The 19,056-nt window shown below is 46.9% G+C and overlaps 1 protein-coding gene across 4 annotated transcripts in view; it reads right to left on the bottom strand.

Moving 5' to 3' along the window:
- SCAP (SREBF chaperone) overlaps window positions 1-19,056 on the bottom strand; it is a 65,262-nt gene that overhangs the window by 12,146 nt on the left and 34,060 nt on the right. For 3 of the 4 annotated variants that reach the window (XM_032297955.1, XM_032297957.1, XM_032297956.1), the window contains exons 3-7: window positions 14,021-14,150; window positions 2,312-2,469; window positions 1,258-1,478; window positions 970-1,075; window positions 151-323 (exon numbers count right to left, since the gene is read on the bottom strand). In XM_032297955.1, the coding sequence (XP_032153846.1) occupies window positions 151-323; window positions 970-1,075; window positions 1,258-1,478; window positions 2,312-2,469; window positions 14,021-14,150 (788 nt within the window). Of the gene's footprint in view, window positions 1-150; window positions 324-969; window positions 1,076-1,257; window positions 1,479-2,311; window positions 2,470-10,670; window positions 10,796-14,020; window positions 14,151-19,056 lie in introns of those variants that run through there. The other variant, XM_032297958.1, reaches the window with a different exon arrangement.

The raw sequence follows: 19,056 nt of genomic DNA, 5'->3' as shown, positions 1-19,056 counted from the left end.
CCTGCTGGGGGATGAAGCCCTAGCTCTGGCAACCACCAGGTGTGTTCCTATATCTCTACCCGAAGCCACCTCCAGAGGCAAGGAACCAGGTGACATGGAAATGCCCATTTAGCTTGGAGAAAGCCCCTGGCCTCCCTGTCATGAACCTACGCGTAGAGAAGTAGATGTAGGCAAACAAGATGATATAGGTGGTCACGAGGGGGATGAGCTCGGCGACACCAATCTCCTCCTTGAAGTGGACGTGGACCAGGCTCTCCGCCCGAAGGCTGCAGTTGGGGCTGGGGTGCAGAAGCATCAGGCGGGCACGCAGGCTGCCCAGGAACCTGGTCAAGAGCAGGGTGGGGGTAGATGGAAGCGTCCCTCTTGGTTCCGGGCACAAAGACAATCCCGGACAGAGGGTCCATCAGGACCTCCCTCCTGCCCCTGTGTTGGAAGGGAACTTCCCTATGATGCCTGAGATTCTCTATAATCCCCAGGGGTGCTGGGAAAATCACAAAGGGGACAAAGTTTTCTCAGGATCTCCTCCTACTCCTTTCTCCATCTCCCCTTCCGGATCTACTACACCGCTCTTGATTGCCAGGAGAGCCTATCAGAAGCACCTCAAGTGCCTCTGCCAGTTGGGGAGCCACCTGCAGTGCCCCACCGGAAAGGACTCAGGCCATAGGGAGCTCAGTAGTAACCAGCTGGGGATGCCTGCCCTAGGCTCGAGAGACCAGAGGAGGCACCAGGACACGGAGACTGCCAGCCCCGCCTTAGTCCCCTACACTTAATCAGCTGCCAGGTCACCCCCATTAAAATGTGGCAGACAGCATCATTTAGTCTAAGGGATATAAACATTTCAACAGGAGGCCTGGAAACTCTCCAAGTTCCCAGGGGGGCATTCAGAACACTCTAACCAGAAGAGGAACTACTCAAAACCTCATGTCACTCAGCAGACCAGTCAGGAGCCCAGGGCGCTCTCAATCTTACTTGGCATGGTAGCGCTGGAAGACCAGGGTGATGGTATAGGAAACCATCCTCTTCCTGGTGTAGAGGCTCACCCCACTGTACTTCCCGGGAACACCAAACAACAAGTCTGCAGGCAGAAACCAGCAGGTACTGACAAGGAAATCACAGCTACTGCAAAGCCAACAAGGACCCCTTTTTCACCCCCACCCCAGGAAACAGGGTAAACTCTGATCCGCCTAAGTGCCCAACAAAAAGACAGTGACCAATGGGCACCCTTACATGTCCGAAGGGAACTTTTGCCAGGCCTACCTTTGAGTGTGGCTGACGTCTGCAGGGTTTTAGGCTCGTGCTGGTGGATGGTCCCGATGATGTCAGGATCAGCATGGAAGCGTTCCCAGTCATTCTGCCAGAAGTTCCCAGGGGACAGCAGCAGGCATCCATGCTCAGGGAGTAGGTTCCTGAGCTTCCTGAGGCCTGGCAGCAGGTCGGTCACTTGTAGACACAACTCCTCTAAGCTCCTGGTCCCCGAGCTATGCAGGAGACAGGACAAGGCACCTGCTATGTCTGCCACCAGAGGGCAGATCCGTTGTACTTAGGGGACGTCTTCTGTCTGTTCTTCAATGCCCCATATTTGCTCTGGTATCCCCAAAGAGCCTGACGATTAGGGCAGCAGGGCAAAGTACTTCCAGGTGGCCAATAACCTAACCGTGTCTGACTTTCAAAGTGCATTTGGGGCCCCAAAGCCCATCCCTTCTGAGGACAGGCAAGCGTACTATGGGAGCATGCACAACCCCACCCACTAAAACACCCTGGCCAATGCAGTGGATGACCAGGGACTGGGGTAAATTAGGAGCTTCATTTAGTTCATCAAAATATTTGTCAATGCCACTAGCTAACTAAAACCTGGCAGTGATGCAGCTTGCCAATTACACACATTGTATGCCAAGGCAGCATAATCCAGAGTCTCACTGACAGGCAGGGGAGCACGATCTGGGCTGGGGCTTCAGAAGGGACCCCCAGGTAGAGCTTGCTTCTCATCAGCAGAGACACCACCATTACACACCATAACCCAAAGGCAGGAATCCATGCCGGTCATGAGTCAGCTCAGTGGACACGGAGTGCATCTGAGATGTAAGGATGAGACTCAGGGCTGTGTGTGTGCCACTGGCATAGGTCCAAGGGCAATGCAGCCACCATGGACCCACAAGGATGCTGAGAAATTCAAGGCTGGCTCACCCTCCATCCTTCTTGCTTGTTCTATTTCTGCAAAGCTGACTGGCTCACTGGAGTTACAGTGAGGTCCGTAACTCTCCCTTTAGTACAGAATGGGACTCAGGGAGGCCAGGGACTCTGGGAGGGGTACCTGTCTCTCAGCACGTGGTTCCGGATCTCCTCCACCAGCTGGAATGCCCGGGACAGAGGTGAACGAAATACATCTACTGCCAGGAGGTTCTTGTGCCAGGGAAACACTGAGGACTTCACAAATATCTGCTGTACATAAGCCACCGGTGCACCCACATACTGCAGAAAAAATGAGGGAGGGGTGGAAAGAGCAGTTCAGCACAGGAGGAAGAAACATGATCCAACTCAAGGCACTGAATGGGCATCTGAAATCATGGCCCAAAGAGTTTAAGAAACCAATGACTAATAGAAGTTCTTGAGTTTGCAGGATGGCAGATAAGAAACAATTGGCTGAAATCCAGACACTCCCTCCACTTATGAGATAAAAGAACTGGCTGAAATAAGCTGGAACCAAGATGGCCGACAAGTTGTGCAGAATGAGCCTGCCGATGTCACAGCCTGAATTGCCACTGCATATTTCATACTAACTCCCCCAGAATTTGCACGTGGGACCCCATGAGGTGGCATGAAGAGATAACTGCATGCTTAAGGACTTTCCAGACATCCCCCTTCCTTCCACCAATCATCTGCTAATCCCAGTATTCACCCTCTAAACCTTTTCTAATAAAATTACTGCCTCTCCTGTGTTCGAATCCTAAAAAAAAAAAAGGAGAAAAAAAATTACTGCCTTAAATCCAGCACAGGGAGGCAGATTTGAGCTGGACTCCTGTCGCCTAGGGAGTTAACCTTCAATACAAAGCTTTTCTTTTCCCTGAATCCCAGTGTCATAGTATTGGTTTCTAGCACATTGGATAGTGAGCTCCTTTTGCTCAATAACACATCTACTATGGAAAAAGCACTGTGGGACCAGGTGTAGGCAAACTATGGCTTGTAGGCCAAATCAGGGCCCACGCCTGTTTTTCCTTTTGAGACAGGGTCTCCACTCTTGTCACCCAATCAGCTCACTGCAACCTCAATCTCCCAGGCTCAAGCAATCCTCCCACCTCAGCACCCCCACCCCCCAAGTAGCTGAGACTAGAGGTATGTACCACCACCATGCCTAATTGTCAAAACTTTTTTGTAGGGACAGGATGTCACTATGTTTCGCTTGAACTCCTGAGCTCAAGCAATCCCCCCGTCTCAGCCTCCCAAAGTGCCACACCTGCACACCTGGCTAACTTCTTTTTTTTTTTTTTTAATACTTTAAGTTCTGGGATACATATGCAGAATGTGCAGGTTTGTTACATAGGTCTACATGTGCCATGGTGGTTTGCTGCACCCATCAACCCGCCATCTATATTGGGTATTTCTCCTAATGCTACCCCTCCCCTCTAACTTCTTTACTTTCTGTAGAAATGGAGTCTCACTATGTTGCCCGGGCTGGTTAGCACCTGTTTTTCCACATCCAGTTTTTACTGAAGCACAGACACATCCCTACATTACTTTGTCTATGGATGCTTTCACTCTACAATAGAGAGTTAAATGGTTGCAACAGAGGCCGCAAAGCCTAAATGTTTATGATCTAGCCCTTTATGGAACATGTCTGCTGACCATACCATAAGACTCCATACTCCCCAAAGCATAGAGCTGTCTCACTTGCCCAGGGCTGTCACTTGCAGCAGAGTAGTGGGTTTTGAAGATCGGAGGACCCAATTTTAAAGCACAGCTTTCCAAATGTATGGCCTTGGAAATACTTTTGACGACTCTGGATTTCAATTTCCTCCTTGTGAAACAGGAATAGCGACATTCACCCTGCAGCATCAAGATGTATGCACACACCACATACGCACACAAACCGTGCCTGAGAGATGAGCAGAAATATTAGCAAGGAACAGTACGGATATCACTTCATCTGACCCCCAGGACAGCCTGATGAGAAGCAAGGAGAGGCTCAGGCATTCAGAGCTTCACACTCCAGGCAGGGTGGGGCAAGGACTCAAACCAAGGTCTCTTCACTAAATACCCTACACTTTTCTCACTAGAATCTGCCTACCCTTCAAGAGCTTATCAGGAATGTCAATGACAAGAGCGTTCGCGCACGCAATCTTCAGTGATAGGCATGTCGTGGGGTATCCCAAAACATATGCTGGGTCAGCCACCGCAGGGTCACGGCCCGGGAGAAGGTGAGTGTAGCCATAGGTTAGAAAAGAACAGGTGGGAGCGGGGCAACAGGGAATGTGAGTTGCAAGGGATGCTGACAGCACAGAAGGCCTGAACATCTGCACCAAGGAAACCTGTCAGGGGATAACAGAAATTATGAGGAAGATGACAGGCAGGCTCAGACCGAAGCCTGACTGAGCTGTCAGGATTTTAGTCAGTTGACAAAGCAAAGCCCAGTGTCTCTGAGGTGAAGGGGCAGCCTGATGAAAGCAATGCTCTGGAAAGACTCCCCTAGAGTTGGTGACAACTGGAGACAAGGAAAGACTGCCCACAGACAGTGGTGCACTGTGAGGTGTGGACTCGGGGCAGGGCTCAGCCCAGCTGAGGGATGAGGGAGTGTCTCCACACCTGGGCCACAGTCAGGAACTCCAAGGGGCATGTGTGTGAACGAAGGGGAGGCCGTGGAGCCACTTACCGATGCCATACTCCAGGTTACAGCATGGGCAAGGGCCAAGATGCTGACCAAGCACAGCAAGTTAATGCCTCCTGGGACCCTGGGCACAAAGGAACAATCAGAGATTTGTGAACTTTATGTCGCTGTGCCTTAGTGAGGACTCTGGGGACAGAAGGCCTCATCCACTTTGTCTTCTCTATCATACTCAGCCACTAGAAGCTGCTGGGAGGCACAGAGGCACCTGGATGGAGCTGGCTGCCACAGCCTGTGACCAGAACAGAAGCTCACATAGGCCTGAGCAACGCAGGAGCACTAACTTGGTAGGGAAGTGTAGGCAGGGCCCACACTCACTGCGCTGAGCTCCCACAATCCCTACTTAATATTCAAGAGAGAAACGGGCATGGAAACTCTGGTATCCTGAGTGGATGATGGAGGAAGTAAGGGTCAGTAGGGCCCAGATGTCCCCAGGCAAAAGACATCTAACTCCTAGTGTTCATGCCCTTGTACCATCCCATCCCCTTAAGAGTGGGCTGGACCTAATGATTTGCCTATGACGAACAAACACAGCCAAAGTGGTAAGAAATCACTTTTCCAATTAGGTTACAAAAGACTATGACTCCTTCTCCCACCCCGGCCCCCTTCTTTCGGGAGCCACCACTCTGAAACCAGCCACCACATTGTGAGCTGCTCAGGGAAGGCCTATGTGGCAAGGAATTGAGGGAGGCCTTCAGCCAGCACACAGTAAGGAACTGAGGTCCTCAACTAATGGCCTGTAAGGAACCTACATTTAAGTGAGCCTGGAAGGAGATCCTTCCCCAGTTGCCCTTTGAGATGGCTGCAGCCTTGGCTGATAACTCTACTACAGCCTTGTGAGAGACACTGGGCTCAAGGACCCAGATAAGAAAGCCATGGCTCAAAGAGATCATATGAAATGTCCAGAGTCACACAACTGATAGGCAACAGGGCCAGGATTGAAACCCAGGGCTGGGTAACTGAACAACGTGAGTTGCGTGAAGAAAGACACAGAAGGAAAGGCCTAGCACAAGCAGCGTGGGAGAAGAGCTGAGGTCCTGGGGGCCCCTGGGGTCTCTGGCCACCATGGTTCAGAGCATCAAGCTCCCACCCAGAGCTTCCTGGAAACTTTGTATCCATGCTCACACCGCGACCACAAACTGCAGTGCTGGCGTGGAAGTCTGGCATAGAACAAGCCCAGCTACCTCTGTGGACCTGCCAGCTAGGCCTTAGTACGAGGCTCAGATTTTTTTTCTCTCTCTTTTTTTTTTGAGAAGGAGTTTGTTTTTGTTGCCCAGGCTGGAGTGCAATGGCCCACCACAACCTCCGCCTCCTGGGTTCAAGTGATTCTCCTGCCCCAGCCTCCTAAGTAGCTGGGATTGCAGGCATGCGCCACCATGCCCAGCTAATTTTGTATTTTTAGTAGAGACAGGGTTTCTCCACGTTGGTCAGGCTGGTCTCAAGCTCCCAACCTTGGGTGATCCACCTGCCTCTGCCTCCCAAAGTGCTGGGATTACAGGCATGAGCCACAGTGCCCCGGCCAAGACTCAGATTTTCATAATGAGCCAGTCTTGGGGACCCAGATAGTGCTGGAGACCCCAGATTTTTGAAAAATAGAATCCTTCCTATTTAGATAGAGCAACCTAGAGCTCCAGGTATTTTACCTGTGCACCTGTGTGGGCTCCCTCAGAACAGGATGTGGAGGACTCCAGACACTCAGCTCTTCTAGAGAACAGGCTTCCTGATCCTTGCCTTCCAACCCTGGCAGGCAAGGGCTGTGGTGGGAAGAGCAGGCTCAGGAGACCTACCTGAGTTCAAATCCCAGTGCCACCGCTCCCTGGCTGTGTCCCTTGGATGATGGCCTCTATACTCTCCAAGCTTTGTTCCTTACTGAAGGAAATCAGAACAAAACCTCAGACCTCACCAGAACACCATGAGGACCAAACAAAACAACTCATGTGAACCATGAAGATCTAGCAAAGTACTGAAAATATATTAGTTTTATATATATCACTTCTATTATCCCTTAAAACTATGATGACTGGAGCTGGTGTCCCAGGCACAATCATTTCAGTCTACAAGTTTCTGCGAGTTCAATACAATGGGTCTTCTACCACCACTGTTATCGAATCATTGCCTCTAAGGGAATGGCTTCCCACTGTCTACAGAACTAAAGTTTAAACTTCACAGCCCAGGATTCAACTTGGTTCTACCTACCATGCTCCAAAAAAAGCCTGCAGATTCACTGTCTCCTAAATAAGCCACACTGCTTCTTTATTCAACAAGAAACCTTTCTTGGGCATCTACTATGTATAAAACACTGGAGTATATAAACTTAGGTGAAACATGACTCCAATGGCGTAGTCATGTAGAGCTCAAAGAAGCAGCTGAGGACATATTGCAAGAGAGCTGAGGAAGGCTCCCTAGAGGAAGTCACATCAAGCTGAGGGATAAAGCCTAAGCAGTGTACTTCTGGTGCACACCACAAGGCAGTCCAAGCACATGAAACCTCTCCCCTGTGCTTGACCAGCCAGACATGATCAATGACAATGATAACAATGGCGACAGCCACAAACATTTGTTGAATCCAAGCGATGAACCAGGAACTGTGCTAAATCCTTGCATTCTTTCACTTAATCACAAAAATTACAATGTATGATGTAGGTATAATTACTATCCCATTTTATGGATGTGGAAACTAAGGCACAAGGTGTTAGTAACTTGCCCAAGGTCACAGAGCTGGAAAACATAAAGTCTCTACTTTTTCTGCTTTGCTCTTCATTTCCTCTGGTAAAAACATCCCTGTGCCCAGAAAGAAATGCCTTTCTCCAAGAGTAGCCATGGAGGCCAGTAGTCACAGTGACAACACACGGTGAGCCTAACTCAGAGCACAAAGACATGGCATAATTGACTAGAGTCCTTTCTGGAGGACACATTAAAGGTGTAACTGTAGGGTGCAGCCACCAATCCCACTGTGGAGAAGCACCTTGCAAAAGGGGAGGAGGAGGCCTACATAAAAAGAGAACTGTCTCCAGCATAAAGATTCACAATTCAATGAAAAGAAGTCAAACAACTCAACACAAAATGGGGACATCTGAACACACATGTCACGAAGGAAGACAGGCAAACAATAAGCACTTGAAAAAGTGACTAAGGTCATTAGTCATCTAGGAAGTGAAAATTAAAATCACAATTGATTTCTCTACATTAGAATGGCTTTTTAAAAAATCCAAACAACTAGCCGGGCGCAGTGGCTCACACCTGTAATCCCAGCACTTTGGGAGGCTGAGGCAGGCAGATCATGAGGTCAGGGGTTTAAGACCAGCCTGACCAACATAATGAAATCCCATCTCTACTTAACAATACAAAAATTAGCTGGGCGTGGTGGTACACACCTGTAATACCAGCTACTCGGGAGGCTGAGGCAGAAGAATTGCTTGAACCCGGGAGGTGGAGGTTGCGGTGAGCCAAGAGCATGCCATTGCACTCCAGCCTGGGCAACAGAGCAAGACTCCGTATAAAAATAAATAAATAGATACATCCCAACAACTGAAGATACCAAGAACTTTACAGTGCACAGACTAAACCTTAATGTATGGGAATTTTAAAAATAATTTAGGAGGCTGAGGGATATGAAAAGAATGATGCTTCATCTCTGCAGTCCTTCTTCCAAAACCCAAAGTCAACAGTGAAATTCTTTTTTTTTTTTTTTTTTGAGACAGAGTTTCACTCTTGTTACCCAGGCTGGAGTGCAATGGCGCGATCTCGGCTCACCGCAACCTCCACCTCCTAGGTTCAGGCAATTCTCCTGCCTCAGCCTCCTGAGTAGCTGGGATTACAGGCACGCGCCACCATGCCGAGCTAATTTTTTGTAGTTTTAGTGGAGACGGGGTTTCACCATGTTGACCAGGATGGTCTCGATCTCTTGACCTCGTGATCCACCCGCCTCGGCCTCCCAAAGTGCTGGGATTACAGGCGTGAGCCACCGCGCCCGGCCGAACAGTGAAATTCTTAACCAAAGTCCAAAGTGTATTCAGATTTTCTTAAGTTTTTGCCTAATGTCCTTTTTCTTTTCCAGGATCCCATCCAGGAAACCACATTACATTTAGCTGTCGTGTCTCCTGAGGCTTCTTGTAGCTTTGTGACAGTTTCTCAGACTTCCCTTGCTTTTGATGATCTTGACAGCTTTGAGGGGTACTGGTCAGGCATTTTGGAGGGTATCCCTCGACTAGGATTTGTCTGATGTTTTACTCATCGTTAGACTGGGGTTATGAGTCTGCAGGAGGAAGATCAGCAGTAAAATGTACTCCTCCTCACATATCAAGGGCACACTCGCCGGGCGCAGTGGCTCACGCCTGTAATCCCAGCACTTTGGGAGGCCGAGGCGGGTGGATCACGAGGTCAAGAGATCGAGACCATCCTGGTCAACATGGTGAAACCCCGTCTCCACTAAAACTACAAAAAATTAGCTGGGCATGGTGGCGCATGCCTGTAATCCCAGCTACTCAGGAGGCTGAGGCAGGAGAATTGCCTGAACCCGGGAGGCGGAGGTTGCAGTGAGCCGAGATCGCGCCATTGCACTCCAGCCTGGGTAACAAGAGTGAAACTCCGTCTCAAAAAAAAAAAGGGCACACTCAGTCAATGTGATTTATTGCTGCTGCTTAGCCCCATTCACTTACTAAGGAAGTGTCTGTCAAGCTTCTCCACTGTAAAGGTGCTTTTTCCCATAGCCACACTCTCCTCTTTGGAAGAAAGTCACCATGCACAGTCCATACTTTAGGGAGTGAAGAGTTATGTCTCACCTTCTTGAGGAAGGAGTATCTATATACATTACTTAGAATTTTTTTTGCCCAGGATATCTGTCTATGGTCCATTCATTTATTTATATTATTTATATTTCTTCAAGCATATGGGCTCAGGATAAACTCACAGAGAATTATTTTATATTTTGAGTTATAATTCAATACTGGTTTATTTTGTTGCAAAAATTGCTCTAGCACTGACCACCAAGAGCTCTTTCAGTTGCCCCCCTATGTCTCTTTGACATATATTATATTTACTTTAAACTTTGAAAATCTTTGTCTTCTCTTCTCAAACAGTACAGGATCTCCTCAAGGACAGTGAGACTCTATCTATCCCCCACGTCACCGTGCTGGGCATACCACGCCCATGCAATAAACGAGCAATGAGTAGAGCAAGGAAGTAAGTTTTGGCTCCTTGGTATAGGCGGCAGACACCTGCAATGTGAGGTCTACTGCCCGAGTCTCCTATTTTCCCTTTTTTTATTTTTATTTTTAATATTTTTAGAGACAGGGTCTCACTCTGTTGCCCCAGCTGGACTGCAATGGTATGATCATAGCTTGCTGCAGCCTTTAACTCCAGGGCTCAAGTGATCCTCCTACCTCAGCACTGGGATTACAAGCACGCACCACTGCACCCAGCCCTACTTTCCCTTTGGAAACCATCCTCTCTCATTCTCAGCAAGGTGGTAACAACAACAAAATACCTGCCTGTAGCCACAGGGCTTGGGAAGGGGACAGGCAGGTAACCCTATTCATAGCCAACTGGGTTCCCACTCATCCTCCACTGGATTGGATGATGCAAAAACATGGGGCTGAAGCTGCTAGGGCCACTGTTGGGAAGACAAGAGTGGAGCTGACCCAGAGAGGACAAAGTCAAGAGATGGACTCCTTCTGAGGCCCACACTACGTTGTGTGGGCCCTGCACCTGGCTAAGTTATATGAACAAAAAGTTCCCTTTTCACTTACTCTGATTTGGGTTGAATTCTGTTCTTCCTAACTAAATCAGTCCTTACCACCCACTTCAGTATCGTTGGCCTGTATTTTTGTCAAGGACAGTCAACGGAGGTGAGATAATTGACCACTACTGAGCCTGTGTGACACCAGGTGACTGCCCTGGGCCCAAGTCTCCTTCTCAATCCTGCAGGGCATGATAAGGGCTCCAATCAGAAAGAGAAAAAATGGACAATCCTCTGATTCCAGAGCCCTCTAGTTATTCCGCACAAACACTTTCTATCATCATCCCATCATTCAAAGAGCTCATAAACACATAACACCCCTTACAGCCTTATCATTAAACATCTATTCCACACCAACAGGCCAACTGAACTCTGCTAGTCAGGAAATACAAACACTCCCTTATGTGCTAAAATTGTATTACAAAGTTTAATGAAGGCTGGGCACAGTGGCTCACGCCTATAATCCCAGCACTTTGGGAAGCAGAGGCAGGCAGATCACTTGAGGTCAGGAGTTTGAGATCAGCCTGGCCAACATGGTGAAACCCCATCCCTACTAAAAACACAAAAATTATCCAGGCATGGTGGCACATGCCTATAGTCCCAGGTACTCAGGAGGCTGAGGCAGGAGAATCACTTTGAACTCAGGAGGCAGACGTTGCAGTGAACTGAGATCATGCCACTGCACTTCAGCCTGGGCAACAAAGCAAGACTCCATCTCAAAAAAATAAAAATAAAATGGTTAATGAGGGTAAAAGGTTTAACCAAGAAGGTCCCATAGTGAGCCAGTGAGCTAATGGCCAAGCTGGGACATAAAGCCACAAAACTGGTTTCACCACAAAACTGGTTCCAGCCAGCATCATACCATGCACGTTTGACTTTCATAGGCAGAGCCCCAAGAAGCCAGGGTTGTGCACTCCCCACTGACACCATGTACAGCTGTGGCACAGACCTATCTTACCAGATATACCTCTATTTCAGCCATTGAGTCAAGTTCATAACAAGTTATCGGACTACAACATTAACCAAAAAAGAAATGGGACTATGCTGACTGTCAGAGAGAAGGTGGGAGGAGAGCTCTATTCACTGAGCTTTTATTTTCCTCAACAATAGATTCAGCAAGTCCAGCACCAATCCAGGGACCAGAGCACAACACATGAAGGAAGGGCACTCTGCCCATACCTGGCAGGCAAAAGGTATAGAGATGAGCTAGTTAAGCTTCAGTGAGCTCCAAAATAATGAGTACAGTGTGAATTAGGTCCCATGACTGAGCCCCTCAACTGGAGACTTTTTTCTCACTTATATCAGTGTTTGGCCTAGAGACAGTCAACTGAAAATAGTATAGTCCAGAAGGAGCAGTGGGCTGGGGTCTGGAGACCTAGAGTTCCAAACTAAATAACTGGCTGGGCACGGTGGCTCATGCCTGTAATCCCAGTACTTTGGAAGGCCGAAGTGGGCAGATCACCTGAGGTCAGGAGTTCGAGACCAGCCCGGCCAACATAGTGAAACCGTGTCTCTAGTAAAAATACAAAACTAGCCGCACACTGGCGCACACCTGTAGTCCCAGCTACTTGGGAAGCTGAGACAGAAGAATCACTTGAACCCGAAAGGCAGAGGTTGCAGTGAGCCAAGATCACATTACTGCACTCCAGCCTGGGCAACAGAGCGAGATTAAAATAAGAAAATTAAAAATAAAGAAATAAATAACTGAGGCACTTAATCATTCTGGGCCCCAGCTTCCTTACCTGGAAAAGAGATTTAAAACCTGCACTTTTTGGATGGTGAGGATAAAATTAGGACCTGAAAGACCCGAAAAAAAATAAGTGCACAATACAAATACTAGACAGCGCTGGAACTCTATTATGTCAGAATACTCTCAGGTGCACAGTTGTTCTGACTGCCCAGGGGCAAGGATAAGATGGCCTGTGTGTCTGCCAGGATACTGCCACATATTGATATTGATCCAGCATGTGTGAACCCAGGCCCAGCTGGCCAAAGCTAGGACAAGCACAGATCTCAGTTTTGCTACAATAGTCATGCTTTGGCATCATTTGGTGTTTGCTTTCAATAAAAGTTACTCATTAAATGTATAAACTAGCTGAGCGCAGTGGCTCACGCCTGTAATACCAGCACTTTGGGAGGCCAAGGTGGGCGGATCACCTGAGGTCAGGAGTTCAAGAGCATCCTGGCCAACATGGTGAAACTCTGTCTCCACTAAAAATACAAAAATTAGCCGGGAATGGTGGCAGGCATCTGTAGTCCCAGGCACTTGACCAACATGGAGAGACCCAGTCTCTACTAAAAATACAAAATTAGCCGGGTGTGGTAGCACATGCCTGTAATCTCAGCTACTTGGGAGGCTGAGGCAGGAGAATCACTTGAACCCGAGAGGTGGAGGTTGCAGTGAGCTGAGATCACACCATTGCACTCCAGCCTGGGCAACAAGTGTGAAACCCCATCTCAAAAAAATAAAAATAAAAATAGAGATCAAGCCAAAGCCGGCATGATGCTAATTTTTGTATTTTTAGCAGAGACTGGGTTTCACCATGTCGCCCAGCTAATTTTTGTATTTTTAGTAGAGACGGAGTTTCACCATGTTGGCCAGGTTCATCTCGAACTCCTGACTTCAGGTGATCTGTCCGCCTCGGCCTCTCAAAGTGCTGAGATTATAGCTGTGAGCCACCATGCCCAGCCAAGATGGAGTTTGCTGTTGTTGCCCAGGCTGGAGTGCAATGGTGCGATCTCGGCTCACTGCAACCTCCGCCTACTGGGTTCAAGCAATTCTCCTGCCTCAGTCTCCTGAGTACCTGGGATTACAGGAGCTGGCTGTGGTGGTGGGCACCTGGGATTACAGGAGCTGGGTGTGGTGGTGGGCACCTGGGATTACAGGAGCTGGGTGTGGTGATGGGCACCTGGGATTACAGGAGCTGGGTGTGGTGGTGGGCACCTGGGATTACAGGAGCTGGGTGTGGTGGTGGGCACCTGGGATTACAGGAGCTGGGTGTGGTGATGGGCACCTGGGATTACAGGAGCTGGGTGTGGTGGTGGGCACCTGGGATTACAGGAGCTGGGTGTGGTGGTGGGCACCTGGGATTACAGGAGCTGGGTGTGGTGGTGGGCACCAGCTACTCTGAGGCTGAAGCAGGAGAATCGCTTGAACCCAGGAGGCAGAGGTTACAGTGAGCCGAGATCACACCATTGCACTCCAGCCTGGGCAACAAGAGCAAAATTCTGTCTCAAAAAAAAAGACAAAAATGTACAAACTAAGTATCTATGTGGTGTGTTGATAAAGCTGTTAAAGTACATGAATTCACAAATCAGAAGCTGACCAACCTCACTCTCACTGGCAGACCCCTGCCTCAGCCAATCTCCACCCAACACTCTCGCTCAGGAACACGCTGAGTACCCACCCACTCAGGCTGCTCAGCAGGCTCTCCTTGTTTATGGCCGGAGTCCACAGGCGGGGGTGAGTAATCCTTCACAGGAGTGGTGAATTCCACAGGTCCTGTTCCTGGCAAGGGGAGTTTCAGCAGCGGGTAGCTGGGATGAACAAAAAGGAGGTAAGAGTTAGGACACTATGAGAGGCAGTCTTCTCTCAGCAGTGACACAGGAACCAGTGGAGTTAATAACTAAATTTTGTTCAAACTGTAAAAATGTACAAACTATTAGAATCACAAAATTGCAAAGCCAAACTCGGAAGTCATCTAGATGAGAATTTTTCAAACTTATTTTAGTCACATAAACCTTATGAAGAAGTCCAACTGGTAAAATAGACTGTTCTGTTAAATGTTTTTAGGCTGTTTAAATTAAGTATGTATAAATATATTTAGTTACAACATTATATATAACATTGTTATAAAATATATACACACATATATATTATATAAATATATACACACACTATGTATATATATATACATACACACCATATATATGTATGCACACACACATATATGGTTATATACACACACACCATATATATGTATGCATAATATACATATATATGGTGTGTATATATATACACATATATATAATGTGTGTGCATATATATATTTATATACATATATATGCGTATTATGTATACATATTATATGTATATTATGCATACATATATATGGTGTGTATAAATACACTCATATGTGTGGTGTGTGTGTATATATACACACACACGTGTGTGTGTGTGTGTGTGTGTGTGTGTGTGTATATAGGCACCCATAATTATGCACAGCTAATTTTTATATTTTTAGCATGTTGGCCAGGCTGGTCTCAAACTCCTGACCTCAGGTGATCCACCCATCTCGGCCTCCCAAAGTGCTGGGATTACAGGCGTGAGCCACCATGCCCGATTAGTTTATACATTTAATGAGTAAGTTTTATTGAAAGGAAACATCAGCTGGGCGCGGTGGCTCACGCCTGTAACCCCAGCACTTTGGGAGGCCAAGGCGGGTGGATCACGAGGTCAGGAGTTTGAGACCCGACTGGGCAACACAGTGAAACTCCATCTCTACTAAAATACAAAAAATTATCCAGGCATGGTAGTGCACGCCCATAGTCGCAGCTACTCAGGAGGCTGAGGCAGAGGAATCACTTGAACCCCAGAGGCAAAGGTTGCAGTGAGCCGAGATCACGCCATTGCACTCCAGCCTGGTAACAAGGCGAGACTTCGTATCAATAAAAAAAAAAAAAAAAAAATTAGAAAGGAAACACTAACACCAACATGTTATATAACATTATATTAATATTTTCAGGGCTGGGTGCAGTGGCTCATGCCTGTAACACCAGCACTTTGAGAGGCTGAGGCCAGAGGATTGCTTGAGCCCAGAAGTTTGAGACCAGCCTGGACAACATAGTGAGACCTCATCTCTACAGAAAATCAAAAAAAGTTAGCTGGGAGTGGCAGTGTGAGCCTGTGATCTCAGCTACTCAGGAGGCTGAGGTGGGAGGACTGCTTAAGCTGGGCAGGTAGAAGCTGCAGTGAGCCATGATTACACCACTGCACTCTAGCCTGGACAACAGAACACCCCTGTCTTTGAAAAAGAAAAAAAGTGCCGGGCACGGTGGCTCAAGCCTGTAATCCCAGCACTTTGGGAGGCCGAGGCGGGTGGATCACGAGGTCAAGAGATCGAGACCATCCTGGTCAACATGGTGAAACCCCGTCTCTACTAAAAATACAAAAAATTAGCTGGGCATGGTGGCGCGTGTCTGTAATCCCAGCGACTCAGGAGGCTGGGGCAGGAGAATTGTCTGAATCTGGGAAGCGGAGGTTGCAGTGAGCCGAGATCGCGCCATTGCACTCCAGGTAACAAGAGGGAAACTCCGTCTCAAAAAAAAAAAAAAGAAAAAGAAAAAAAGTTTTCAGAGACTTAATAAAGGCAAGATGCTAAAACAAACAAGCAAAAATCACCTTGCCAAATTAGACATAAGGTAACAATAAAAAATGAGAATGGGGTACCTTTAAAAATTCAGAAAGATTCCAATTCAGATAGCTGAGCAAGCGTTCCATTTAAAGAGAAAGACCATAAAAATTGCATATAATTTACTAAGGATGTGGTTTATACTAGGATCATGAAAAAAATAAGTTAACAGATCCACTATACGCAAAGAAAAAGCCTTGACCTTGCATCAAAAAGTTGGCAAATAAGAGGGTGGGACATGGTGGGAAAAAAAAAGTTGGCAAATAAGCCAGGTACGGTGGCTCAAACCCAACATTCTGGGAGAGACCAAGCAGGCAGATCATTTGCGCTCAGGAGTTTGAGACCAGCCTGAGCAACATGGTGAAACCCCATCTCTACCAAAAATACAAACAATCAGCCAGGTGTGGTGGTGTGCACCTGTGGTCCTAGCTATTGCCTGAGGTAGGAGGATCATTTGACCCTGGGAGGTGGAGGCTGCAGTGAGCCGAGATTGTGCCACTGCACTCCAGCCTAGGCAACACAGTGAGACTCCGTCGCAAGTAAAAAAAAAAAAAAAGACCAAGAAAAAGTTGGCAAATAGATGTGCATTTTGTTTCAGGTCTCACTTTTTTTTAATTTAGAAATAACTTCTATGTAGTACAATGCACATATCTTAAGTATAAAGTGCAGTAAGTTTTTACACGTGTATATCCACCTAGATCAAGCTATAGAATATGTCCAGAGCCTCAGAAGGCAGCTTTGTGCCCACTCCCAGTCAACAGCATATCCCCAGCACCACCAAAGGTAACTATTAGAATCTCTATCACCATAAATTAGTTCTACCTATTTTTGTATGCCATATGAATGAAACCATCCAGTCTACTTATGTACTCTTTTGTGACTGGCTGCTTTCACTCAAATTCTATCTGCTAGATTCCTCCACACTGGTGCACATACCAGATCATTCCTTTTTAGATACATACTATTCCACTAGTGAATAAAGTACAGTGCACTTGTTTATTCCACTGGTTGAGAAACATTTGGCTATTTCTGGGTTGAACTATTAAGCACAAAGTTGGGCCAGGTGTGGTGGCTCATGCCTATAATCCCAGCATTTTGGGAGTACAAAGTGGGCAGATCATCCTCTTGTCGAGAGTTCAAGACCAGCCTGACCAACATGGAGAAACCCCAGTCTCTACTAAAAATACAGAATTAGCTGAGCATGGTGGTACATGCTGTAATCCCAGCTACTTGGGAGGCTAAGGCAGGAGAATCTCTTGAACCTGGGAGGTGGAGGTTGCGGTGAGCCAAGATTGCACTATTGCACTCCAGCCTGGGCAACAAGAGCGATGCAAAACTCTGTCTCAAAAAAATTAAAAAAAGAAAAAAAGAGTAAAGTTGGCCACGACTGTAATCTCAACACTTTGAGAGGCCAAGGCAGAAGAATCTCTGGAGCCAGGAGTTTAAGACCAGCCTAGGCAACATGGTGAAACCCCATCTCTACAAAAAAAAAAAAAAAAATACAAAAATTATTAGCCAGGCATGGTGGTGCACACCTGCAGTTCCAGCTACTCGGGAGGCTGAAGTGGGAGGATTGCCTGAGTAGGGAGGTTGAGGCTGCAGTGAGCCATGATGGTGCCACTGCATTTCAGCCCAGGTGACAGAGTAAGACCCTGTCTCAAAAAAAACCCCACATTTTGGGCTTGATAATTTTTTTCTAATTAAAAAAAGAAAGAAAAAAGAATAAAGCTATTATTCTTATTGGTTTTTGGTGGCCAATAAGCACTCATTTCTGTTGGGTATATTCCTAGGATGAAATGGCTGGGTTATGGAGTTATATGCATATTTAGCTTAGTAGATGATACCAAACAGTTTTCCATAGCAGCTGTACAAATTTATATTCTCACTATCACCAGTGTCATAGGGGTTCCAGTTTCTCCAAATCCTTATCATCTCTTGATATTGTCAGTCCAATAAATGTTAACCATTTAGAGGAAGAGACAGTGGTATCCCAGCATGGTTTTAATGTACATTTTCCTGATAAGAAACAATTTAAGCCAGGCGCAGTGGCTCAAGCCTGTAATCCCAGCACTTTGGGAGGCCGAGGCGGGTGGATCGCGAGGTCAAGAGATCGAGACCATCATGGTCAAAACGGTGAAACCCCGTCTCTACTAAAAAATACAAAAAATCAGCTGGGCATGGTGGCGCGTGCCTGTAATCCCAGCTACTTAGGAGGCTGAGGTAGGAGAATTGCCTGAACCCAGGAGGCGGAGGTTGCGGTGAACCGAGATCGCGCCATTGCACTCCAGCCTGGGTAACAAGAGCGAAACTCCGACTCAAAAAAAAAAAAAGAAACAATTTAAAAATTATTTCATATGCTTACTACTGGCCACTTGGATATAGCCTCTTTCGTGAAACGTCTCTTCAAGTCTTCTGACAATACAATGTTTTAAATATTTTAAATACACTCATTATGTTAATAACAGAAAATACAATTTCTTTACCTTCACTAAAATCATTTTTTACTTTTCGCTGGCTTTTCCATCTTTATCTACACACAAAAACCATTTATTAGGTATGTATTTACGTGCTGAGCACTGGGAATACAAAAGATAATACTACAGTCTGACTCCAAGATGCTCTGAGTAGGAAGAGAAAAGTACAAGAGAATGTGGTAAGAATTAATTTAGGGCTGCTCTGCCTATGGTGTAGCCATTTTTTATTCCTTTACTCTCCTAATAAACTTGCTTTCACTTAAAAAAAATTAATTTAGGCCGGGCGCAGTGGCTCACACCTGTAATCCCAGCACTTTGGGAGGCTGAGGTGGATGGATCACGAAGTCAAGAGTTTAAGACCAGCCTGGCCCAGATGGTGAGATCTCATTTCTATTAAAAGTACAAAAATTAGCTGCCTGTAATTCCAGCTACTTGGGAGGCTGAGACAAAAGAACTGCTCAAACCCAGGAGTCAGAGGTTGCAGTGAGACAAGATTACACCACCACTGCACTCCAGCCTGGTGACAGAGCGAGACTCCGTCTCAAAAAAAAAAAAAAA

The sequence above is a fragment of the Sapajus apella genome, unplaced genomic scaffold (assembly GCF_009761245.1).
Source record: "Sapajus apella isolate SASKATOON/1434 unplaced genomic scaffold, GSC_monkey_1.0 scaffold38, whole genome shotgun sequence".
Classification (NCBI taxonomy): domain Eukaryota; kingdom Metazoa; phylum Chordata; class Mammalia; order Primates; family Cebidae; genus Sapajus; species Sapajus apella.
This window is presented reverse-complemented; position numbering and strand designations above follow the sequence as displayed.